The following is a 26,248-nucleotide window of genomic DNA, read 5'->3' as shown; positions in this document are numbered from 1 at the left end:
TCTTCTATGAGCCTTATTAACAAGATCTGGAGGACCTACGGCATGCCTCGGAATTCTGACCACCATCTCACCATGCGCTGCTCCTGGGAACCCACTCCAACCTAGCTAGGAACTGGTACTGCTGCCTGGCATCATGGCTCTTGGTACCGTGCATTCTCTCTGCACCAGCTACCAGCAGACCCCAGCCAGTGTGCTGCTCATCGCTCTCCCACCAGGCCTTACATACTGCCTCAACTGCTACATCTTCAGACACATTAAGCTAATTGCTCTTTTTCCTTTGGCTTTTCAGCTGATTAGCTTCCAATACTGTAGTTAAAGGAAAAAAGCTTTTCCAGCACCCCTCATGAAGAATATTTTATTTTCTCACTCCAGCGAGTATTGATCTACAGAGGAAAAAAAATTATCTTGCCTCTCTCTCATCTCTCTGCTGGCCTATAAATTTCTTCTTTTATCTTTTTCAAAGCCATCAATACACTGTAAGTAGATGGGACACACGGGGAACAGGCAACATATTTCATAATCACGTGGGGCAAAAGGTAAAACATTCAGGTGATATTTTTTGAATTATCTACCTAGTGCATGGAATTTGACAACCAGAGGATGTGCTCTTAATACAGCTAAACGACTGATACTGCAGCATTGGAAAGAAAAATGCTTCCTTTATCTCTCTCTCCCCCCCCCTCTCTGTGTGTGTGTTTGTGTATTCAGAGAGAGAGAAAAAATTAGAATAGTATAGGTGAGAAGGTGAGCAAACAGATCCCAGAAAGTCTGGATAATTATCACAATAGCAATGAAATCAATCATCTTCGCTTCAAAGTTCATTTCCACGTGCCTTTGAGTAAATTTGTGTACTTTGCACCTGTAAATGTCTAAATTCAGCTCTATCCCTAATTCAGAATATGGAAGGTTTTTATTTTTCAGATGATGAGCTGTAACACCTATCATTTTGGCCACAGTTCACTCTAGGGAGGCCAGATGGCATTTAGTAATATCTGAAAGGCACCAATTTCAACCAATGTTGTAAGCAAATGTCTTAACAGAGTAACAGAATAAGAGTTGTACGGGACCTTGGAGGTCTTCTAGTCCAACCCCCAGCTCAGGCAGGAAACCCTATATCATTTCAGACTGATGGTTGTCCAATTTCTTCTTAAAAACCTCTACTTTCAGTTGGAGCATTCACAACTTCTGGAGGCAAATGGTTCCACTGATTAATTGTTCTGTCGGGAAATTTCTCCTTAGTTCTAGGTTGCTTCTCTCCTTGATTAGTTTCCATCCGTTGCTTCTTGTCCTGCCTCTTCAGGTGCTTTGGAGAATAGCTTGACCCCTCTTCTTTGTGGCAGCCCCTGAGATATTGGAACACTGCTATCATGTCCCCCCTCGTCCTTCTCTTCATTAAATTAGACATACCCAATTCCAGCAACCGTTCCTTATACATTTTAGCCTCCAGTCCCCTAAACCTCTTGGTTGCTCTTCTCTGCACTCTTTCTAGAGTCTCAACATCCTTTTTACACTGTGGCGATCAAACCTGGATGCAGTAGTCCAAGTGTAGTCTTAACAAGGCATTAGAAAGTGACATTAACACTTCATGTGATCTTGATTCTATCCCTCTGTTAAGCTGCATGGGCTTTTTTGGCAGCTGCAGCACATTGCTGGCTCCTATTTAAGTGATTATCCACTAGGACTCCAAGATCCCTCTCACAGTCTTGTCCATTCTCATTCCATCAGTAAAAGCCATTTTCACATAAGGAGAAACTTACCATTGCATTCATTATCTATATATCTATATCTGATAAATATCCTAAGTGAAAATCACAAATAATAATTGCTTCAAAGCTTCTTTTTATTTAAACTTGGGCTGTTTAGCATCACACTTCTTGGTAGTAATCTCTTCTTGAAGGCAAATTCTTAACCAGACTGAGAATACAACAGATCTAAAACCATTTTTACACGAACAATATAAAACACATTCAGCCATCTCCTTTAGCTAATGTCTACTGAAACACTTGAAAACAACATTCCAAAAATCAATGCTTTTGGCTAATTCTCCTGGCTCAAACAAGTCTTGAAGATGTAACTGGTACTTGGAAAGTTTAGACCGCAGTTCTTGATTGTAAAGTGCTTCTGTGCACACTTTACATATCAGGCACACCAACTTATATAAAACCAGTTGAGATACAAAAATATGGTTATTACAAGAGTACCAAATAGCACAATACTACAATTATTCATCATTAACATCAAATGTATATTTGTCCTCCAAATGATAGTTTTCTTCAAAGTGATAACTGTAGTGTAGATCCAGAGAACAAATTTAGCATACGGTGAAGCTAGTGTCAGCCCTTATAACAATGAATACTCAACATGTCCCAACCATTTTTATTACCTACAGATATTATTATAAATAATTTTTCACAAGTTGTATGAATGTTTTATTGCACATGGTACAACATGTATTCTCACCCTTCATTCAACAAGTTTAGATTACTTACCCTCTGTTTTCCCATGCAGACAATGGCATGTTTTGGAATTATTCTTAAAAAGTTATATTAAAAGTGGGGATAGGAGGAAGCACACAAAACCATGTCTTGAGCTACATGGTTATTGTAACTCCTTCCCCTTGTAAAGTCATTAAAAGTTCTCAATTAGAAAATGCAGTACCATTGGCTTTTTTCCACTGCAAAAAAAAAAAAAAAGTATATGCAGATGTGCTGCATATATGATCAAACATATGTTCTGCTTTGCAGAATTAGGGTTTCCTGGTCTATGTTCCATTAAAGATCATTTTACATATGGCTTATTGCTGTTTGCAATTAACAATATAGCTTTCAGTCTCAGAATCTGTCAGCTGCTCCTATGTTTCTTTTTGATTAATGCTTTGGACTGAGTTTTACCATGGAAGAAATCCCAAGAAGAAAAATGACACAGTGATCATCATCAAGCTATTCTGACAACCTAAACAGCTGGTAGTTAAGATCAAGAATGGCCATAAAAGCCTGAGGGTTTGTAACATGCAGCATTAAGAAATAAAAAACAAAGGAATTACAGAAAAAAATGCCTGCTCATAAGATACCGTCAGAAGCCAAAAAGTGTATATATCAACCAAAAGTTACCATTTGAAAATTAAAAACGTGTGCATTGAAAAGATTAGTTGCATCTTTTAGCGACAGCTTTCCGAAAAGCTATTTGCCACTACCAGAATGCTCTTCGCCATTCCACAAAATTCCCTCCCATGGATAAAATTGCACCAATGCAGGAATTATGTCCATGTAAGATATGGATGTGTGTTACTATGGTACTGCAACTTCAAGAAGTCTGTTATTTTTTCGCTTGCAGGTGGGGATGCTGCCATTTTTCTGGTTGCTTCGTATAAATTTCACACACACTTTGTCCTGTCTGAACTGAACCAGGAACCTGGAGAAAGCAAAAACATAGGGAGTAGTTAAGGAATGTACCCACCACATGTAGGTGTATCAGCAAAGAAAGAACAGATGTTAATAGCTCACAAATTCTCTTATATCTTCTATATAAATAAAAATGTAAATGTTCGTTTGTTCAAAATCTTAAATCTCCGAAAGTTCTTCACCGATTGCTTTGAAATTTTGACACAACGTTGCATTTGAATATGCGCGTGTTTTTATATACCTACTATTATACAGATGTCACACCTGTGACAGGTAAAAACATGCTTTTTTTGAAAAACAGCGCCATCTGTTGGACGTAAAAGCATACCCACAAGCATTGTGAAATTAAACATATTACAAACGTGCGCTTTCTCTTTTCTTTCTTTTCCATTTAACCAGACTGAGCCACAGCAACGCGTGGCCGGGCACAGCTTTAGTAATAAAATAGAACTAATAGCACCTTCTGCCACAGTACAGGTAGCTTCTGACTTACAACAGCAATTGAGACTGGAATTTTCACCACTAAGTGATGCAGTCATAAAGTGCAACCGAACTGATAAGTGACAGCAATTCCTGCAGGCACAGTTGCTGCCATTAATTGAATCCCATGATCATTCGGCAAGACAAGTTCCTGTTGACTTCCTACAACAAAGTCTTCTGGGAATCCAGCAGGAAGTTGCAAGTCCCAAGCTTTCAGGCAGGTTAAGTGGCTGCTGCTGGAAAGGGAGCAAAGAGATGTGACACAGGTGTACAAGGGTACAAGGGAGAGTGCATGAGGGGGTGTACATGAAAGACACAGCATGAGTCAGAGAGGGTTAGGGAGGATATGTGAGAGGTGTCACGTGGGTCAGGGAGCGTGCACAAGTGGGCTGGCGTGAGCACAGAGGGGCTGGAAATAGAGGCGTGGATGGGGGAGACCTAGCCCAGTGATTTGCAAACTTCCCTGCTGGCTCCTCATTGACTTTCTGATGAAGCCAGCAGAGAGGGTTGCAAATGGTGATTATGTGATTGCAATGTCAGAATGAATGGGTTGCCAAGCATACAGATTGTGATCCTGACACCACAGGGGTGCTGGGATGGCTGGAACTCCAAGGACCAGTTGTAACCACTATTCATTCAGTGCAGTCATAACCTGGAACGGTTACTGTCTGAATGGTTATAGGTTGAGGACTCCCTGTAGTTTTCTTTTTGTACACTTTGCTTCCAATTAGTTTTCATAACTCCAAATTTGCCTGCAGTAGAACCAATGGCATTGGGCAAAGTAAGACAGACAGAAGATCAGGAATAGTAATAAAGGAATGGAAACCAACATTTCCAAAAGTAGTAGAGAAAAGGAGTCAGGGAACATGTACATTTTCTAATACAGCTATCTAAGCAGCTGGGGATTATGTAATCCAAACTCCAAGCCCGACCTGAAAACACAAATCCTCAATAGCGAAAAAGAAATAAGAGATATTTTCTCCTGTGAAACCAATCAAGAGTATATGTCTTCTAAGGTGATGCCTTTAAAAAATAGTTTTGCATTAAGTTTAAACTTTAACTTTCCTTAAAAAGAAATTTATGTCCCCATATAACCAGAGGTTCCTTCTACTGAATATATATATTCAGTAGAATATATATATTCTACATCCAGTGAGCTAGAGATCCCCCCGGGCCTACCGAAACGACTGGGAAAGGCTACGTCACATACAGGCATCCAGCTGAGGAACGACCAGCGATCTAGAGACCCCCCCACTCGGAAAGCAAGGAGGACGCTGGTAGGCGAAAGAGCGGCGGCTAGTGCACTGGAGACCTCGCCGCACCCCCTGAGGAGTCGGAGGGAAGTGATATCCCCGAGAGAGACTCCGGGTTGCCAGACTGACGGCTTTTGGGACATCCATGTAGAGGATGAGACGCGGAAACATGAAGGTGTCGAGGATAAGGGGAGGGGCCAGCTCGGAGCAACAGCGACCCGAATGTACCTAAGGGAGAGGAGGGCGACTGGACCGGCTCACCACTCAATGATGGCCCAACCGTACCAGCGAGAGCAACGGAGTGACATTCGGAGCACTAGAGACGATACGGAGGCTGAGAGCATTGGAAATGGGGAAATTGAAGGCATCGGAGATGGGGGGAGGGGAGAAGCAGAGGAGGCACGGGATAACAACTATAAGAACGATGATCGTGTGGATGTAGAAGAGGGGAGAATGGAAGTAAGGAGAGGGTGTGAGAGGTTGGAGAGACGGCCCCATAGAACAAGGGATAACAACTGGTATGTAAATGAGGAGCATGGAAAAGAGGAAGGGGACAGAGAACACATCGCAACAGGACCACCAGGACAGGGAACGAAGGAGTGCGAGAGGGGGGAGGAGTTGAGGGATACGGGGAGCTTGAATAACCAAAAAAGGGGGGGAAAGAGTCCACCTGGCCCAGAGTTACACGCAGAGAGAATGAGCAGCATTACACACGTAGGCAGGGGGGGGCAAGAAAAGATTAGTCACCGGCACGAAAGCTGTAATTAGAGCGCAGCCCAATCAATTGAGACTGGTGACAAGGTCCAGGAGCCGGGCGCAAACGACATGTTATCTATAAAGGAACTCTCCCATGGACTGGCATTTAGCCCTGACGATGTCGGAAGCTACCAATGAAAGCTTGGTGATTATTAATGATATTAAACTTTTCTAGTTTATTATACTCCTGGTGTTCACGTTTTATTGATTTGAATACACACACACACACACACATATATATATATATACACATACAGTATATATACACACACATATATACTTCCTACATAAGCCTTCCCCCATCCTCACTCCATTCAGAATGAGCTTATTTTTTTTTTAACAAAACAAGATAGGGCTGTAGTCTCTACCGCCCAATTCTAGCAAAAATCATAGCACTCTAGAAGCTCAAAGTGCAGATGTTTCCACTTTAGCTCCATCACATCAGAGACGTCCTCCACCCCACCAACTCCGTTCAAGATTGCTGCATTGTCCATATTCCCATTTGCAGCAGGAGAGCAGAGATTTTGAACAGGGTTGCCAGAAGACAGCCTCACTACTTTTCTCCCCAGTTGAATCCAGCTCTAGACTGCTGCCTCCCATCATCATTAGCTCATTGATTTCCCTTCGCCTCAAGTGACCCACCATAAGATTGCTGGCCACACATAATCTAGCTTCTGATTTCCCACAATGACTAACTAAACGTCTCTGGGAAGGCTAGCATCTGAGCAAATGATATCCAGAACATGCTGCTTAACTCTGGCACTAGTACAGAAACCTCAGTATTAGTAAGCTAATCATACTATCCTCCTTGGACTTGTCTAATCTCCACATCTTGCAATTAGGAATTTCATTGGTTAATCATGCTCTATATATGGAAAAATACTTTGTTCTGCCTATCATTTTGCTACTTTGGGGGAAAAATCCTAACTATTTATTTTTGGCTTCTTACTGTAAGGGCTAAAAAAAGCAACATTTTGTAGTGTTGTTACGAAGGTGAATGATGTTGTGGCAGCCACACGTAACTGATATTATACTATTCTTTCTCATGTCCCATCTCTCTATGGAAAGGAGAAATGATGGGGACTTTAACTCCCCTCTAAACTCCCATGCTGACCAGAGTTGATGACAAAAACCAAAATATTTGGAAAGCACAAGGTTGCCTATCATGGTTTTCAATGCTAATGAGACTAAACGTAGAGGAGAAATGGATGTATGTAGAACAGGCTTTCCTTACATGGTATCTATAACACTCTTACTGCCATAGCTGTGTTTTCCCTGACTTTTGTGGTAGGCTATTTTTAACAGCACTACGTTTGTTAATTTGTTAATTTATTTTCAGAAGGAATGCTCTTGTTACATCAGTGGTTCTCAACCTTTTTAATGCCGCGACCCCCAACCGGTCGTAAGTCGAGGACTAAGCCAGTCGTAAGTCGAGGACTAAACCGGTCGTAAGTCGAGGACTACCCAACCGGTCGTAAGTCGAGTACTTTCCCTGCCCGGGAGCGCCGCGCATGTGTGGTTCCGCCCCCTGCGCCGGCCGAGGCGTAGCTGGCAAGCGGCAGAGACGGAGCAGGCCGACCACCAGCTGGCCCAGCTCAAGGGAGGTAAGGCACCCGCCGGAAAAGGGGAAAAAAATGGCGGACAGTCTTGCTTGGCGACCCCCGTGAAATGGTCGATCGACCCCAAATGGGGTCGCAACCCATAGGTTGAGAACCGCTGTGTTACATGATTTCCCTGCTTTGATTTCAACTTATGAAAAAAAAATTTTTTTTAATAGAAACTATTTAAATCAGACAAATCCATACATACTCATCAGATATTTCAATGCTGAGCTTCTGCTTGGTTTGGCTAAGCATTGTGCGGTAGAGCTTTGTGGCCATTTCGATCAGATGTTCACTGCTGAACAGGAAATCACCCTTTCCAGCTGCTCCAGATCCCTAGAAAAGGCAATTAATCAAGGTATTGGAAAAAAAATTCAAATGGATCAAGTTGGTTGAAAGCATGAAAGGCACCCTATTCTTTTACTCTGTAATATTATAACCCGCAGTTCTTTATTACTATCGTCAATGATGTTATTTTATTCCTACCTCTTTGAGATGCACAGCAAAGAAACCATCACTTTGAGAGCTCATGGACACTTTAATGACATCCCCTAAAGGAACCTCTGTCTTGATTTGCCCTGATTTCTGATCAGCAAGTAGGACATTATTTTTTGTGAGCAAGAAAATCCTAGCTGTGCACTGGAAAAGAATGAGAGGGATTACTTTTGTGCAAATTCAAAAATATTGACTCCCAATGCATTAATGCCTCTGTGCAAACATTTTTAAGTTAACTAAAGAGGAAGACAAAATAGAGCTGGACTCTTACGCTTCCTGTCAAATAGGTTATAGATTATTATAAGGAAACCGTTATCCAGGAACAAGATGAATTATCAAGTGTGATTGATGTTTACATGTTAACTATTGCACTCATGGAATCACCATCCTAAGCACACACCAAGAAGAAAGAGAATTGCATATAACATTAAAAATCTAAACTATTAAATGAAATAATTATTGCTATTCCTTCATACTCAAAGAATACAAGGTTACCCAGAAGAACAAAGCTCTCTCGGATGCCTAAGTTTGGATAAAATATTTTACATGTGCCAATCTTTCCCCGTATAGAAATGATTTTACCTTTCCGTTTGCTCTATTAATTTTGTTTACTACTTCAGCAATAATAATTTTTTCTTCAGCAGCATCCTTCAGTTTCTTGTACTTGGGGTTCTTACTGATTTCAAGATAAGCCCCCTGGAAAGGCTGTCCAACACTTTAAGTAAAAGAAACATAAATATAATCAAAATTCAAATACACATGCAATACTCTAGGTCTTCTTGACATATCTTAAGCCTTCCAATCACCATTGCACAGCTGGATGCTTGCTAGATGATCTTTGACTGTTTTCAAAAACCTAAACAGAGTCAGATGTTAGGCCACAAAGAAATATCACGGCTACAGCTATCCAGAGAAGTGGCCTAAATTCAATCAGTTCCAAGTATGGAGTCCTTGGTGCTCTCTGAGCTTGGTTGTTTGCTTGCTGACACTTCATTACCCAACTAGATAACATTATCGATGTTGGTGAGTGTGGGGTTTGCTCCCTGTTTATATGCAGTAGCTTGCCCTGCCATTGTTGGTGATGGTATGGTTTTTTTCCCTCCTGGGAACTACCACAGAGGAACAATCAAGGAACTATCAAGGAGAAAACCACAGTTCCACCAACACTGGCAGGACAAGAGAGCAAATTCCACACTCACCAGCATTGATGATGTTACTTAGTCCAGGGGCCCCCAACCCCCAGTCCATGGACCGGTACCGGGCCGCGGCATGTCAGCAACCGGTCCGCACAAAAAAGCAAAGCCCCATCCATGGGGATGCAAGCAGCACACAAAACCATACCTCCTCTGGTCTGCGGAAAAACCTCTCTCCATGGAATCAGTCCCTGGTGCCCAAAAGGTTGGGGACCTCTGACTTAGTCGGATAATGAAATGTCTGCAAACAAACAAGCTGAGGACCAACCAAGGACTCCATAGTTCAATCCTGAGGTACATGTATGATCTTCAACTGGAATCAATTCCAAGCTCCCAAGACTCTGCTTTTAAATTCTGAACCTTAACTGCAATAAAAGATTCTATGTTGTCAGATAAAGAAATTAAATGATATTTTTTTAGTAAAGATAAATGAGCAATGGCACTCATTTTCTTAGCATGTAGTCCTTCTTCTGTGGCAACCTTTCCTCAACTTTGATAGAAAAGATAAGCTTTTGAGGTCCAGGTACTTTAGCCTAATTCCCATTAGCCTCAGCCAGGGTGGCTAATGGCATGCAATAATGGGAGTTGTAGTCCAAAACTTCTGGAATAACCTACAGGAAGTGCCTATCCTAGAACACTTTTAAGAAAACAGACAATGATTCAGCTACCATCACAAGTACTAAATTAACCTTAAATTACAAGATATCATATTTCTCATGACATCTTTTCTTATAAATTGCAACACTCTTCATTTTGTTTCCAAATGAGGTAAAAGAATGTCAACAATGTACCAATTCCCTAAGCAAAATGTACTGTCTGAAACAAAGAATGCTACGTATCTTGGATTGATCTGAAAATTGGAGACATGTTTTTACCTGTTTAAGAAACTGATAAGATAAAAACTATTAGGTACTCTACAAAAATAACTGGTGGGAATGGGGAGGGCAGGCAATATATGAACAAGTCTTGCAGAGATTTAATATTTGGTTTTCTTCACTATCATGTTGCACTATTTGTTGCATCTTTACGAAAACTAGTGAAAGAAATGGAAGGCAGGGTAAAGATTGGACAGTGGATGATATGCGTTGCTAAGGGCTGAGGTTGGAACCGTAATGGTCCAGCAGTTGAAGTGGCTCTTCTAGAGTTACTGGAAGGCAACTGGTGGATGGTGGCTGGAAGACTTGCCAGGCTGCACATCCAATCAAAAGAGATGGATTTTAACATCTTTATTCCCTGGTTGAAATGCAAGGAATAAAGAAGATGGCTCACCCATTGTGGCATGTTTCTTCGTGGATACAGCTAATCATATTTGTTGATAACTGGAATCCAGATGGGCAGGGTTGGTGGGAAAGGAGCCAGATTGATGCCTTGCAATGTTAACCTGAGGTTCTAATAGTAGTTGAGGATATGGATACATGCTCTGCTACTTATAGATCAGAGCCATGTCCTACCTGCTCTCTTTGGGCAGCCCGGTGTGATATGTATTACTAAGAGGTGATTAATGCCCCTCTAAAGGAGAGTGAGATGCCACCTGCCTTGAAAAAGGTGGTGATGCACCATCTCTCGAAGAAGGTATCCCCCAATCCTGCTGCACAGTAACATTTCTGCCCAGTATTCAATGTTCCCTTTCTGGGGAATATTGTTGAGAAGATGGATACTACAATAGAAGAAATTGATTTTCTGTTCCCTTTCAATTCCCATTCAGGCCTAGATATGAATGAAAACAGCACTGGTCATCCTGGAAAAGGTTTTTAGGACATAAACAGGGAGACCGTACCCATCTTGTGTCTTTGCGTTAGACCTTTCGGTGAATTCAGTACCATCAACCATGGTATTTTTATGGACCGCATGAAAGATCAGGGGACTGGAGGCACTGTTTTATGGTGGTATTCTGCTCCTACCTAAGTGGGCAGTTTAACATTTTAAAAATGTTAAACTATTAGGGCGCCTGTAAGCATCTTCACTCTCCAAACTGAAACTTGCAATTTCTTACCCACTGAAGCAAGAACATTAAATTGATTTTTATATCAAGATGATTAAACAACATCCATTTTTAACCTACAAAGCACCCGCACTTAATAATCTAGTTTGCAGGCTTTGTGTGCATGCCTAACCAAGTTAAATATCAATGTTCCAGCTATCAAAGCATGGAAGAACTAGGTTATTAGAACACTAATTAATTAATTTACTGTATATATATTCAAGGAAGGATGTTGATGATCTCTAAACTGGCAATGGCTCGAAAGGGGCAATCTTCGCCCAAAAAAGATGGATAGGATTTTCTGGCAAATTTCTTCCCAATCTGGGTGTATGATGTTGCAACCTTAGCAAAATTCATTACCTGGCTGGATATAAAGCTTTTCTGTCCTTGAAAAGTTCACTGGCTTCCAGTTTTTCTTCATAAATGAGCTTCTTCTGGTCCGTAAACTGGTCCCTGTACTTTTTACACTGAAAATAAAGCATTGCAAATGAATTGCAGAACTCCTCTTTGAAGCCCGACTGCTCTTTTCCTATGCTTAAGATATACATCAGTTTATAGATGCTACTATAAACCTAACAGTCCATGTCAACATCAGTTCTCAATTTACATTTACTGTTTCTCTTCTGAAAGTACAGGTGGCCCTTGTTTAGCGACTGCTTCACTTAGCGGCCACTCACAATTATGACAGTGATGAAAAAGTAATTTTACGACCCAATCCTTGCATTTACAACTTCCATAGGTCTGTAAAGTAAGGGAAAGTTGAGGTAGGATCATAAGCTCAGTCACTGTTTCACTTAATGACTGCTTTGCTTAATGACTGAGTTGCCTGTCCCAATTGTGGTTGCTAAATGAGGGCTACCTGTATGTTTATCACAAAATTCACTGAAAGAACATTTAAAATATTTTTTATGAACCTGCTGTTTTAAAACTAATTACTTTAAGATAAAAACTTTCTTAAATGGAATTTGTCTCCTGGTGATTAAACACAAACACGTCCGTGTGTGTGCACACATACACAGACAGAGTCTCTTTCTCTCTTCTTTCTTATATATAATTTTATTAAGAATGTTGATTAGAACAGTAAAATCTAAACCAAAGTAAGCTTCAAGAAAGAGAAGAAAATAGAAAGGATAAAAGCTGCAAGTGGAAAGAAAAAAGAAAGAGAAGAAAAATGAAGATAAAAGCAAAAATACATAAAGAAATGACTTTCAACCTTCACCACAACACATATAAACAAATTTAGTAACTCTTCACCTCCCATCCCCGGTTCTGTGGTTGCAAACAATTATGTCTTCATCCCATATCCCATCCCTTATCAGTAGCCAAATCCATAAAGCATCATCTTTTCAGTCCTGGTGTAAGCAGAAAGTCCATAAAGAATTGTCAGAACTAAAAACATATTTTGTTTGAACCTTGATCAAATAAACCAACTTTATATTCCTCCCTTTGTCTTCTAATTGGCTTAATCTTTACTTCAAATATTGTCATAGAATTTAATTTCTCTTTACTTCGTCTTTGTCCTATTGCACCGATAGGATTAAATCTTAAATCTTTAGTTCCCCTCTAATGTCTAGTTTTTAAATCCTGAAATTACTTATCCCTTTTATCTCTTTCCAAACCAAACAGATCTCTTTCCCACCAAAAGCTGTTTGCTCTGTAAAATTAATTCCAAAATTTTATTGTAAAAGTTTCAATATTCCAAATTTATCTGGACCCTTAATCTACTTATAACATTCTAAATCAAAATCATATTTAGCTTTTTTTCTGTTTATTTCCATTTTTTTAAACTCTTAGCCTTATAATTAACTTTTCTTTTGTTCAGAGTTGAAGATAAGCTTAATCCAATGAAGACTTTTCAAACTTGTGGTGCCAAAGGTCTTTAATAGTTTTAAATTGGTTAATAGGTAATTTCCCAAAGCAATCAGAAAGTAAGATTCGCAAGCTTACTGTCCTTTAAAAGGTTATGCTGCAGTTGCTAACAAGATGGCTAATCACTTTGTCTCTCAGCATTCATACCTGCAGAAAACTGCTGCTTTGTGGTGTCCTCACAAGAAGCAGTAGCCATCCAGAGCATACTGTATGTGGGTGATCTCTCATCCTCTCCTTATCCATAGATTTCCAAAGAACTGGTCTACTCACCAGTTCCTTGGTCTCTGCTGCAGTTGTCAGATCTGTTTTCACAGAGCTGTTTTCAGTTTACTACACTTTTTCTGGAAATCTATACACACACACTTTTCTTGCCCACATTATATGTCATATTGCCTTCTGAGATTTTATTAGTTTGGATCTTAACTTATTTGAGGTCAGCCAAGGTCAGCTAGGTGTCACCACCTGCTGTGACTTCGTAAAATACATTAATATATGAATACATATGACTATGCCTTGATAAAATGTATCTTAATAGGAAAATATGAAAATTGACAAATGAAGTGGTTAATGTTTGATCAGGTACACTTTTCATTTTGGTTCCACTACATGTAGCAATTAAACTTTATAATGTGTACCTTCTTCAGTACAAGTGTGGGGGGACAAACATTGCATTTCTAGTTTCAACTGATTTGTCTGGGGAATTCCACTTTTAACACATTGCATATGCCATATCACAGGTTGGACTTTGCTTGAATTCTAGTAAATAGTTCCAGATTTTTGTAAACAGGATTTAACAGTGACCTTGACTTATAACACTGATGGATATATACAAACTAAGATAAATACCCCCTTTCCTAAGAACTAAATAACACCAAGGTTACATGTAAATTATAGAATCATGCCTTTTAAATCACTTTCGTTGTAGCCATTGAATTTTGTATAATTTGGTAAACAATTTTAATAGAAACAGAGTACATGAACATGGTGAGAAGCTTTACTTTTTGCATCTTTTATTAGTGATTTTCAGCTTTCTTGCTTAGGCTATTAATAAAAGCACAACCAAAATAAATGATTAATTCCAGAATTATATTATTACCCTCCACAAATGAAATATCCTCTTCAGTTCCTTATGAGTTAAATCCAAAAACAGGTAAGGCCTTGCTGGCCAGTTTTTGTCTACTGGTGATAAAGAAGGCATCTTATTCTTCATTTCCAAAAAGTATTTCTGAATCTAGGTTAAAAAAATATATAGAAAAAACATTTTATTTTCTCAAAAAGCCTTCATTTTAATAATTACAAATTTATTTGTACGGATTAAATAAATCTCTTCATGGAGTGGTATCTTTAAAGCCCTTCATAGCCTGGGTCAGATTACGTAGGGAACCATCCTCATCCCATAACTCAGTCTGTCCTACCTGGTCAGGTAAGGAAGGTATGTTGCGGATCCTGTTAGCCAAAGAATTCCAATTGGTGGGGTCCAGGAAGGGAATTTTCCCTGGTGTTGATTCCCCCCCCCTTGGAACATTCTCCCTCCCAGAGATAAGTTGGGCCCCCACTCTCTCGGCCTTCCAGAAAGGCATGAAAACATGCTCTGCAGTCTTTGCTGGGGTTCACATAGGCACACGTGGTCATTGTGCTAGTTAGCTCCCTGAAAGCCCTCCCTCTGCCTTTTAATTAATTTTTAACATTGCCTGCCTCTTTAAATTTTATACACTGTTTTTTTATGTCCTGTGAGGGAGATGGGTGGTTTTAAAATTTGATAATTTTTTTAAAAAAAACTCAGGCTCTTGCAGAAGCTGGAACAAAGATATGGCAGGGAAGTATTGTGCTAATACATATGGGAAGTCTAAACCAATTCTAAATTTTCAGTTATACCAGTTTCCTGGTATAAATAATTATTTCTCTTTTTTTTTCCAGCAGAATAGAAATAAATATTTATAACCGGGAGAAAAAAAAGTACTCATTTTTTGGCAATGATATCTATCACTTTTATTTGTAAGCCTTACAGAAAATTAACTAAATTGGAGACCATTTGCTGGATTTCAGTTAGAAAGCTTCAGGGGATTTGATTTCCTTTTAGACTGAGGGATGTCACATTTAAGCAGCAGATGCAAAAATAAAAGCAGGACAATAGTATTAAAAAAAAAACCCTTAGAGCAGTGGTGGCGAACCTATGGTACGGGTGCCAGAGGCAGCACTCGGAGCCCCCTCTGTGGGCACACGTGCCGTGGCCCCAGCCTCGCCTCCCCCCACGACCCGCTCCTCTCCAGCAGCCCCCTGAAGGAGAGTCGCCCCTGAGCGTGGCTCACGCGGAGCAGCACAGCCAAGGACATGGCAGCCAGGCAGCATAGACAAGACTCTGCCCTCACACCCCATTGTGCACAGTTGATGTTGCAGGGCGCGGGCAGAGGGCATAACTGCCATAGCGCTGCTGGGCTGCCTGGGCGATCTGCGGCAGGCCCTGGAGGCGGTGAGTGGCCCTGCGGGCAGGCGGCGCAGGGGATGGGGGGGCAGAGCAGGGGCGGGGCAGGGTGTGGAGCAGGGGCGGGGCCAGTTTTTGGGCACTCGGTCTCTAAAAGGTTCGCCATCACTGCCTTAGAGGGAGAGATGTTAAAAATGAAAGTCAGGATAATTATTTGATTTTACAAAAAAGTACCTTTTGCCTGTGGCAAAGACAATTCTGGTACTTCACTCTTCACTTTTCTATGTATTATAAACACAGTGGTATTTCAACTAATCTTCCTTTTCTTTTTGCTCATACTGTAAAGTAAAATCTTCATACAACTGTCATAGTGTTGTACAAGCAAAATACTTACAATTTTTTGAAGTATAAATTCATAAATTTTCCTTCCAGCGTTGGCTCGGAAGAATTTCCTGTATTCTCTACGAACCTGGTTAAGTTAAAAATCTCAGAATAAACAGATAGCTTGCTTTTGGGGATGGGGAGCTATCCTAGCACACAAGTCTTCAATTTATGACTAGTTGTTTAAAGACAACTTTTTCTAACATTAGAGCTATAAAACAAAGTGGAGATGATTTCTCCCACAACATGGCTATGAATCAATCTAGACCACACACAATTTGATTTCATATTTACATATCTGGAAAACACGACTTGTAGGAAATAAAGAAAGCCAGACTCTAGTCACATTAAAACAGGACTGTTTCTAATTTTGAGAGCCTTATTATTATGGGTTTAAAGCATTAAGATACAACATTTTTCAAGTACAGCCACATAGAGATTCAGCAGCGATGCTCTTATTGATTTGGGAGTCAGTTGCATGTTTGACACTTCCCATATCCACAACTGTCTGTTTTTCAATGTGAAAACAACACATTTACATTATGGACTAATGGGCTTTTTTTTTTTTTAGAAAGTATTAAGTGTTTTAAAAAAGTCGCTTATATCATCTTGACTTTTCTCTTTCTTTAAAAAAAGAGCAGAGATGCTAGAAAGGAGAAGCATTTTGTTATTTCCCATAACTTATAATGGGGACATTATACTTGACATTTGTCAGTTCAAATTTCCCATTCATTTCAATATGGTATATCAATGTAATGTAATTGCAAACAAACCCATATGGAGAGGAAATAAAATGCCAAAAGACAATATATTGTATAATTGTTAAGGGTTATGTTATGTATAATTTAAAAAATTTTTTTTTAAAGTTTCTGAATATTTTAAAACTGCTAGGTTCCATACGGAATCCACTATGGCTGGGCAGAGTTTATATGTCCAATTATCAAAAAGAGAAAAGAAACAGCAATTAAGAGCACAACTCAACAACACAATGGAAAGGGAGGAACCTGAAGTGAAACAATGGCCAATTCCTGAAGAGGCACAATAGAAGCTAAGTTAAATAATTGTTAACCTTGCCAAATTCAATGAAAGCACACTGGAAAGAGCAATGGTGCTCCTATTATCAAGTACGTAAAAGGAATTGTAAGGCATGTATGTTTCACTGACAAGAAGTGTGGAGTAGGGATCCATGGGAACGTATGAAAGTTGTACTTTTCATGGCATCAGAAACCTACGGTCTGGACAGTGCAGCAGTGCTTTCAAATATATAACTGACTTCTAGAAAAAATTGAATTAGACTGCAATCGGAGGTCATTTCAGTGTGATTGTGTTTGGAACAAACAATATGTCACCTGAGTTTCAAACAGTTTCAAAAAGCTTCCATAAAAAGACTGATGTACAGTATATGTAAGTCCTAGTCATCTTTTGTTAGGTTGCATATGTGGAGAATCAGACAAATCCAACCAAAAGGCATAGACATGGGTGCTTTAATCTAATAACTTCTAATTTGGATTAATGTATTTACCTTCTCCATTTTCTCTAAACAGGCCCCGCACCTTACGTGCTGCTGGTGGAAAATGCACTTTGTTGGGAAAGAGCCTCCTGCAGAAATCACTACTATTCACCCCAAATTAGATTGGGGTAGGTCCACTTGAAGACATTTGTCAAGATTTGTGTGATTTAACACAACTAACAACTCTGACCATCACTTCAATATACAATCCAAACTCCTATAGAGCAAGACCCCCAAATGTCCAATAATCACATTTAACTTTTTTCCTACTTAATTCCAAAATACGATTAATGTACTTATTTGAATATATTCAGAAATTTGTGTGCAATAATGTAGACGCATAAATGTACAGCTTATAATACATTATCTGTTTAAAAACATACAAGACTTTTTTTAAAGATCACAGAAAAAAAACACCAATTCCCTTAGAGATTCATGCTTGTTACAGCCCACAGCCCCAGAAGTTTATTATGTGTTAGTAGATAGATGCCACGCTTTATTGAGATTACTATTAACATAAGGGAGTTGTTTAAGAGAGTACCTTTAGTCCAAGCCAGTAAGCCCATATGACTGCCACAGCATGCTTACGCCTAGCCTCCTCCTTCAAGCGTTTCAACTCCCTCCGAGCCTAAAATGTTTAGATAGTGAATCACAGAGACAGCCTGGTGCAGAAAGAACCATGATGAGAAAGAGAATGCTCCCCCTGGCAGAACAGATGAAAGAGCAATAGGCAACCCGTGGAACCCCAGCGTGCCAGTGTGAAGATTGAGTGGAAAGCTACTTCCCCAAGGCACATCTGAAGAATAAGTGGTAGTAGCATTCTCATATAGGGCATTACCAAAGGGTGAATAGTGAAAAAACGTTTGCAGAATCACGGCCCAACAGGAAGTTAATTCAGACTAAAATATTAGAAACCAGCTTATGAAGTCCATTCAACAATGACAAGTATCTGAAGAAAACCAGTTTAGAGCACAAATTGACCTTCTTTCATTTTATTTCATTTTTTAAAATTGTATTTTATTTTATCAATGCATTTTTCTCAAAGGGGGGAGGGGTAGTCACAAAAGATATGCAATGAATACCATGTCTCAGTCATAATATTTTCAGGGTATAGCAGCAATGGAATAAACTTTTCTTTAAAAAAAAAGTATCTGTGTTCTCTATAGGGTTTTCTGATACTCCTTTTGATATTTTATTTAAAGACATTTATTGATCACATTTGTACTTTAGTATTAGTGGAGAACAGATGTCTACTCGCTGGATACCAGCAGCAATAGACATAGCCAGGGACCTAGAATTCTGAAACGTTGGTTTGTCTATAAGAGATTTGCCTTGCAAATTTTGCTGTTTAAAAGAGCTCTGTGTAAAGCATAACCTATTGTTTAAGTCATTCCGATGTATTTTGAATAGAAAGAAACACATGTCTATGGAGATTCTCAGTCATTCAGGTCATAGTAGTCCCAAAGATGTTTTTTCATGAGGCAACTGGACTTTCTTGTTTTTGAGGGGTCCTTGGTGCTCTCTGAGCTTGCTTTTTTTCTTGCAGACATTACCCTAACTAGATAACATATCAGTGCTAGTAAGGAGTGCTGTTTGCTGTCAGTTTATATTCTGATGTCTTGCCTGTCTGGGTGGCTGGATTCTATTCAAGATTTTTTTATAAAAAGGACAAAAGCCTTGCTGATTGCTATGATTTAGAGCCCTACAATCCCCAAATAATATAATATCTTTGCACATTTTCTCATAGTAAGGGATTGGTTGTTATCAACTTCCTTTACTTTATTCCAAAGGTGTTTTTTCAAAAAGCAACTAAACTTTCAGACAGCACTTTTGGGACAACCATGACCTGGATGACTGAGAATCTCCATAGACTTCCTTTACTTTAGATGAGAAATGTTCAAATATTTCAGTTTAATCATCCAATCAGCACAACCATGTGTGTGAAATAAATCTCTCTTCACAATTCTCTAACTCAATGAAATCCTAATGCTACGTGTCGCCATTGAACTCTCAAATAAAGCAAAGTGTTACATTAAATACTACCTGCAGCAAATTATCAGGATGCAGATAGCTTTAACTTCCATTAGTATTGCTTTTTTGGTTCAATAGAAATAGTACTTTATATCGAACATCAATTTCTATTAGCTCTGTGTGAAGAAAGGTGGATATACAGTACTTTGATGCAGCCAGTATGTTGAGTTCTGGAAGTAATGTGATTTGTTCACTAAAAAAAAAGTTATCCAGTGCTTCTCAGCATTCTCTCCCAGCGGTAGCCAAAGTTTTTCATGGTTGAATAGTTCTAGCACACATTTCTGGTTCCGTACCAATCACTAAAAAGTCAACTTCCAGAAGAGGTGCTGCTCACCTTTTTTACAGTACTAATCAGAGTTTTTGAAGAGTGCAAGGGCCATTGGTCCAGAGGAGGCTCTAAGTTAGCTGGCATAGGCATGGACTGCAGTATTTGCCTGTTATGCCAGTGAATCCATCCAACTCAAAAAATATATATATAATAAAATTCAGCAGCTGCTGAGAAGGCTCCAAACTAGCCATTCTGATGTACAACATAGGCAACTGAACGGCATTTATTGAGGCCACCCATTCAACAAGGCTTTCAATACATGGCAAAGACAATTTGTGCCAACCACTTCAGCACATATAGTACCATGTGGAATCTCACAGCATTTGTGGAAACTGCCTAGTCTGATAGCTCTTGGTAGTACTGGAGGAGAAGGCTTCATCAAAGCAAAACAACCCTTTGAAGCTTCATAGAGCCTTATTATGTACTACTAAATCATACCTATTCAGGTTGTCCTCAACTTATGACCACAACTGAGCCTGGAATTTGGGTTGTAAATCATAACAGTCATTAAGCAAGGTAAGCATATGATTGCCTCACTCAATGATTGCAATTTTGAGCTCTCCCAACTCTGGTTGTTAAGCGACCGTGTCAGGTCTAACGTGTTTAACCAAACAATAGCATCTAAAGTTCTCCATCCTCCAATACCAACATGCAATCTTTCCACGGTATTCTTGCTAAAAGCAACAATTGACTATGATCAGCTCTGCCATCATTTCCTATGCACTTCCCCCAAATCTGAGCACAAACCATGCAATTTCTCCACATGTAAGAACATTTTCCATATTATATTGTTTGACTTTCAATGGTCATCACATGGAGTGGGGGGGGGAAGGGGGAAACCTTCCTGCTGTGAAATATGTAATGCTCACAGGAATTTAACAGACCACATTTTGTCACTAATTCTACATTTTGGTTGCAACTTGATAAAAGGGCAATTGCAGACAATCCTTAAGATATGAGCTGATGTGTATGAAATTTGAAAAAAAGCTAAATGCTGTGGCAACCAGTAACAGCAAATTGTTGGCCACACTAGAAATGATTTCAACCATAATATCCGAACCCTTAACACAACACACAACTTCATACACTAAGTTGCAAAGTCCTGAACTGGCTCTTTAATTGGGATTGGTAGGATTCTTGGCTCACGTGCCACATAGCTCTTGGTCATATTCTCCAATAAAAAATATACATGTAATAAGAAAATTATATCACAGTGTTTTGTGTGGGTTGAAAAAAAACCCCTGTTTCTTAGATATTAAGATGCACTTAGACTATAGGGACATTATGAAATTAATTAATGCAGTTACATTTTGTAATAGAGCCTTAGTTTAGGAACCTATACAAATATTATTGCATGAGCACTCTCCTAAACATTATTTGAAACATTTCAGTTTAGTAAAATACATTTTAGAGCCACTAGTCTAATCATTTTCTGGCTTAATAAACAAGCAATTAGTCCTATCTAGAAAATGGCATGCTTGGAATATTTTTTAGTAGGGATGATTTTCAGGTTAAGCTGGGAGAAGGTTAGAATAGAGGTTACCAGCAATCAGGTGCTCAGGTGTAATAGCTTAGTAAAAATGATTAGGAATCCTTTTTACTAATTAACGGGTAGGCAATTTGGGTAAGGAAGGGAGGGGCACATGACACTTGCATGTAGTACCTTTAATCCAAGCCAGTAAGCCCAAATAACTGCAATAGCAAGTTTATTCCTAGCCTCCTCCTTCAGCCGCCTCAGTTCCCTTCGGGCCTGTGATGTATTTGAAAATGAATTACAGAACATTCTGAGAGAGAAAAGGCTTGCTTCAATTTCCCGATGGAACGAGGAAGTGAAAGAGAAAGACGAAAAGATTTCATACTGAATCAACGTAGAACCTTTACCAGCTAGACTGAAATCTGTTTAAAAGTACAGCCGCAAAAGAGGTCAGATCCAAATGTTGATAAATTAAGCAGCTGGAAAAACATTTCTACGGTCTATCTAGACACCTTTTGTACCATGAGGTGACTAGGAAACAAAGACCTGTCAGCTTTTTCTTACCTGAGCTCCGTGCCAATAGGCTGCAATGGTTGTAACAGCTTCTTCACAGCGTTTCTGGTGCTTCAGTTCACGAAGCAGCTTTCGAGCCTGTGAAGCAAAACCCCATGCCCTCAAGTTAGCATTGAAAAACCCAATTGCACAAAAAATCTGCAGTGAGGAAGTGTTCACATGTTTACCCCATCTCTCTAAAGCAGGGGTGTCAAACTGCCGGCCCACGGGCCGGATGCGTCACGCAGAAGCCGCACCCACCCCATTGCCAGCAATGGCAAAACTGTCCCGATACGTTGCACGACGTCATGTGATGTCACGAGTTTGACATGTCTGCTCTAAAGGGTTATAAAGGCTTCATCGCTATTTTAATTAAAGCCTCTGACTCTGTGCAATTCTGCTTAGTGCCCCAGCATGCAAGGTTAAAAATATTACAAACTTTCAAAATTTGTAAAACTAGAGCTGGGGATGGGGGGAGGAGATAGCTTTTGTTGCCTATGAGATATTACTGGTACTTGAGTAGGACTGGTGCCTAAACTAGCTTTTCCAGACTCATTGAATTCTGCTGCTGACATGGAATTTTAAACCACAACCACTCGTTTTAAAAACAATAAATAGATGCAAGCAACGCAGATTATACCAAGATTTTAAATGAAAATGGGAAAAAGGGGGGGGAGCAGGTTATTTTAAGCATAATTCCAACCACATTCCCTTTTATTTGATTAGTTTTGCACTTAGATTCTTTTGGCACAAAAAGCTGGATGGGCTGTGATAGTTATTTAACCACTGAGGCAAGAATTAAAATTGACATGGCCTAGTTGCATTTCTACAACCTTGCCACTGGTTGCCTATTTGCAAATCAAGCATTTGATCCAAGAAGCTGAATTGACAATGGAAATGTATTAAGAGGACAATGTGTCTAATGGCAGTATTAATTACTTTTGGGATGTGAGAGATGCTGCCTTCAAGTCAGGCTTGATTCCTAGCAACTGCCTGAACATGTTCCTAGAGTTTTCTTGGCACCATTTCTACAGATGGATTGTCCGTGTCATCTTCCTAGGGTGACACAAAGGGATTTGCCCAAAGTTACCTATTTGGTTTCTGTGTCTGAGGAAGGACTACAATCCAGGTTTTTCTGTTCCTAGTCCAGCACTTTAGACCAAATTGGTATTCTTATTTATTTATTTATTTAACTCAGGATAGGGGAGGTAGTGGCAGAGTATCTTACAGAAAAATAAATGTTTCGGTTTCTGATAAAATATAACTGGTTGATATTATGCCCCATGCTCTCCAATAACATAATTTTAGGTTTCTAAAGTGATGGGAAAAACAAGAAAGTCCAATTGCCTTTTGAAAAAGCACCTCTGAGACTACCATGACCTGGATGACTGAGAATCTCCATAGAAATCTTTTTGTAGCCAGGAGATGTACACTTTTTCTCTTTTAAAGACCAAATAACCATGGCAATCATGGAATGTAATAAGGAGGTGGATCCCCAGAAAATAGCGGTGTATTCCAGAAGAGGAAGAGGCAACTCAGCCAGATATTATGTATGAGAGAAAGAGGGTGAAGACAGTCCCTCCCTAATAATTCACAGAGTATATTGTAAATGCAGATAGTAGAATCCTCAGTCTGGCAAGATTTTGTTTATAGATGTGAAACAATGAATTCAGCTTGGAAGATTCGCCATGTTTCGTTCTTGGTTTTGGGCCTGACACATTCATTTAAGAGCAAATAAAAATGTTTTGGCAAGTTTTGGGGGTGGCTAGTAAACATTTTAAAACACAGTTCTAGCTGAGCTTAGCACACTAAATTTAAATTTTTCTTTTAAGCAAATGTTCATGCTACAAAAAAAAAATCCAGATTTTTTACACCAGATTTCTCTGGCATTAATTTGAAGAATGCACTATGGTAAGAAATACAGCTCAGAGCTACATCAGCCCATGCATGGTGACTCCTTGACACTGGGGTACCTCACTCAAAATCCTATATTGAACTCATACAGTGGAAGAAAAGAAAGTCTACTGAAGCCATTCTCTAAACTCACTTTCCATCCTCTGATGTAAGACTGTACAATGATGGCAGAGCGCTTGATCTGCTGGTACTTCTTTTGTTGCTGTATTAAAAAAAATAAAGTATGTGCATATAGAAACGTGTTGAGTTTTAAAATACTGTGTTACTAAATAAACTGCACACATTTTCATTCAGTTTCTATGCTATCTAAGAAAGTCTACAGAGTACACTGCAACACACAATCCCTTCAATGGTTTTATTGTGATGTATATTTTATGGGATGATCCTTGAGAATGCCTGCTTCTAAATACAGTTGCTTCTAGAAGCATACCTCTGCAAAAATAGCCCTATACCACTTTGACCATGACCATGAATCAACTGCAAACAATTAAATTATGGTCAATAATTAGCATGATTAATAACTAAATAAGAGGCATGTAATCCATGTTTTAATTAACAATGGTTTTGTTGTAGCTGCAGTGAGAGAACACTGATTTTTTTCCCCCATTATTTCAACCTTTCTGTTTACAAGCTTAAAAGCTGCTGTTTCCCAAACATACTTCCTAGCAATAAGACATAACCAAGAAACTTGTTTACTTTTCAAATTAAATTCAAAGTGTTATTTATAACCAAGAGAAAAATCTACAGTGAGCTATTACTTAAGCAACTGTCTTATCATTATTAAATTATAACAATGCCTTAATCTATCAAAATCCAAATCAGAGTATCCAAACTAATGTGCATTTTAACTTTCCATTACTTTTTTAATTCATTGGACATGATGTTAGCATTTCTTTTTTAAATTACTGTCATCCTGAAGGGACAGAAACAGAACCCAACAAATAAAATCCCATCTTACCGCATATTTTCTATACCAGGCGGAAATCACAATCTGACTTTTTTTCATGAGAAGGAAATACGTGCGGCACTTCCAGCCCCTGTAAATTTTTTGGATTAAGGTAGCCAAATCCTCAAGACGTTGTTTTCTTAGGTCTTCTAATTTGAAAAGCTGTGCAGATTTGGGGAAAGAAAAAAGGAACATAAAAATAAAAACCAATACATATTTACAATAAAAGTACCTTGTTCTCTAAAGAAATTTAGATTGGTGTGTTGTCTAAAATACCAAGTCTTGGTGTACTAATTCCTTTGGTTCAATTATGAAACTCAACAGTTGACTTTTAGAATTTATGCTTTTTTTTTTAGTCTGATCTATTTTAGACCTAGTTTATGGAAGAAGCAAAGAGAATGTCACAATTTCAGCCTTTAGATGGAGGGAATCACATTTAATTTTTATTATTATTATTACAGATGATTATGCTTATAGAACAAGCTAGGATGGAATTCACTTTCCGATGTGCTAGTTTTTATCTGATATAGTTTTCAAGGAGTCTGCAGAAAATATTAAAATGATTGTCTCCATCTGCAGTCCAAACTGGTAAGATTATTATCATCCTCTTTGTGTGTGGCGGGGGGGGGGGGGAGAGAGACAGAGACAAACAGACATAAGCAATGTCTATGTATCTGTCCATACATCTCTTTATTCTTGTCTGGAGTTCATAAAGTTTTGAGGAACATTAAAGCATATATTTTTATGCTACAACGATAAAAATAATGCTGCTTCATTAACCGCCATCTTGGTTCCCCCTCCCAAGCTAATTAATTTTGCCCTTCATTGCGTCAATCAAATTAAAATTCTAGCATCCTAATTGAAATAAAATAGAGGATGACCTGTATTCAAATAATTTGTGTAAAGTGAGGAATATTACTTCACGTACGGTTCTTGGATTGCGGATGAATATTTTTGATCTACCCAAAGAGTATTCTTCTTCAGGGACTTCCAGCTTATTAAAAAGGACCTCTACACCGATTCTAAAAGGCAAACAAACAAAAATACAAAACATCTTTGTGAAAAGTCTTTCTTTTATATGTTAAACTTGGGGGGGGAGTGTCTTTTCCGGCGACAGCCCCGCCCAGCCGGCCCACTTCTTCTGCAGCCAAAGGAGCAGCTTCATTCTGCAGCTGAGAATGGAGCTCCAGCCTGCATTTTTGCAGTCAAAGGCCTTTCTGCAAGGCCTCTGCAGTTTTCGGCTGAAGAGGCCTTGCAGAACTGAGCTATGGATTGAATCCATAGCTCGGTTATTGGCTGCAGAGGCCTTCTTGAAAGGCCTGACTGCAAAATGCAGGCCTGGGGATGCCGCAGAAGAAGTGGGCTGGCAAGGAGAGGCATGGCTGCAAGGTATGTATTTTTCCATGTATAAGACGTTATTTTTTTCCTCCAAACACCCTGTTCAAAAATCAGGTGCGTCTTATACAAGTGCAGTGTCTTATACATGGAAAAATAATGGTAACCTCCGCAGCCCAGGGCATGCCTGTGTGGGTTGCCATGCCGCCTGGTGCAGGTGTCAAGCCCCTGTGGGCTTGCCACTAACAGGAGGGGAGAGGGGGCAAGATCGTCGGCCAGCCGAACTTCCGGATTTGCCGGCTCAGCTGTTCGGCACTTCGCCGAAC

The 26,248-nt window shown here is 39.4% G+C and overlaps 1 protein-coding gene across 2 annotated transcripts in view; it reads right to left on the bottom strand.

Moving 5' to 3' along the window:
* Window positions 1–1,841: 1,841 nt before the first annotated feature.
* Window positions 1,842–26,248, bottom strand: part of MYO1B (myosin IB) — a 110,134-nt gene continuing 85,727 nt past the window's right edge. The window contains exons 18-30 of one of the 2 annotated variants that reach the window (XM_015817929.1): window positions 25,516–25,609; window positions 24,600–24,749; window positions 23,775–23,843; window positions 21,740–21,826; window positions 21,365–21,451; window positions 17,884–17,970; window positions 15,846–15,920; window positions 14,126–14,260; window positions 11,521–11,627; window positions 8,569–8,701; window positions 7,978–8,130; window positions 7,700–7,827; window positions 1,842–3,411 (exon numbers count right to left, since the gene is read on the bottom strand). In XM_015817929.1, the coding sequence (XP_015673415.1) occupies window positions 3,288–3,411; window positions 7,700–7,827; window positions 7,978–8,130; window positions 8,569–8,701; window positions 11,521–11,627; window positions 14,126–14,260; window positions 15,846–15,920; window positions 17,884–17,970; window positions 21,365–21,451; window positions 21,740–21,826; window positions 23,775–23,843; window positions 24,600–24,749; window positions 25,516–25,609 (1,429 nt within the window). In that variant the 3' untranslated portion in view covers window positions 1,842–3,287. The remainder of the gene's footprint in view (window positions 3,412–7,699; window positions 7,828–7,977; window positions 8,131–8,568; window positions 8,702–11,520; window positions 11,628–14,125; window positions 14,261–15,845; window positions 15,921–17,883; window positions 17,971–21,364; window positions 21,452–21,739; window positions 21,827–23,774; window positions 23,844–24,599; window positions 24,750–25,515; window positions 25,610–26,248) is intronic. The other variant, XM_015817930.1, reaches the window with a different exon arrangement.

The sequence above is a fragment of the Protobothrops mucrosquamatus genome, unplaced genomic scaffold, assembly GCF_001527695.2.
Source record: "Protobothrops mucrosquamatus isolate PMUCROS unplaced genomic scaffold, P.Mucros_1.0 scaffold656, whole genome shotgun sequence".
In the NCBI taxonomy this organism is placed as follows: Eukaryota; Metazoa; Chordata; class Lepidosauria; order Squamata; family Viperidae; genus Protobothrops; species Protobothrops mucrosquamatus.
Note: the sequence above shows the minus strand (reverse complement) of the source record. Positions and strands in the feature narration are given on the sequence as shown.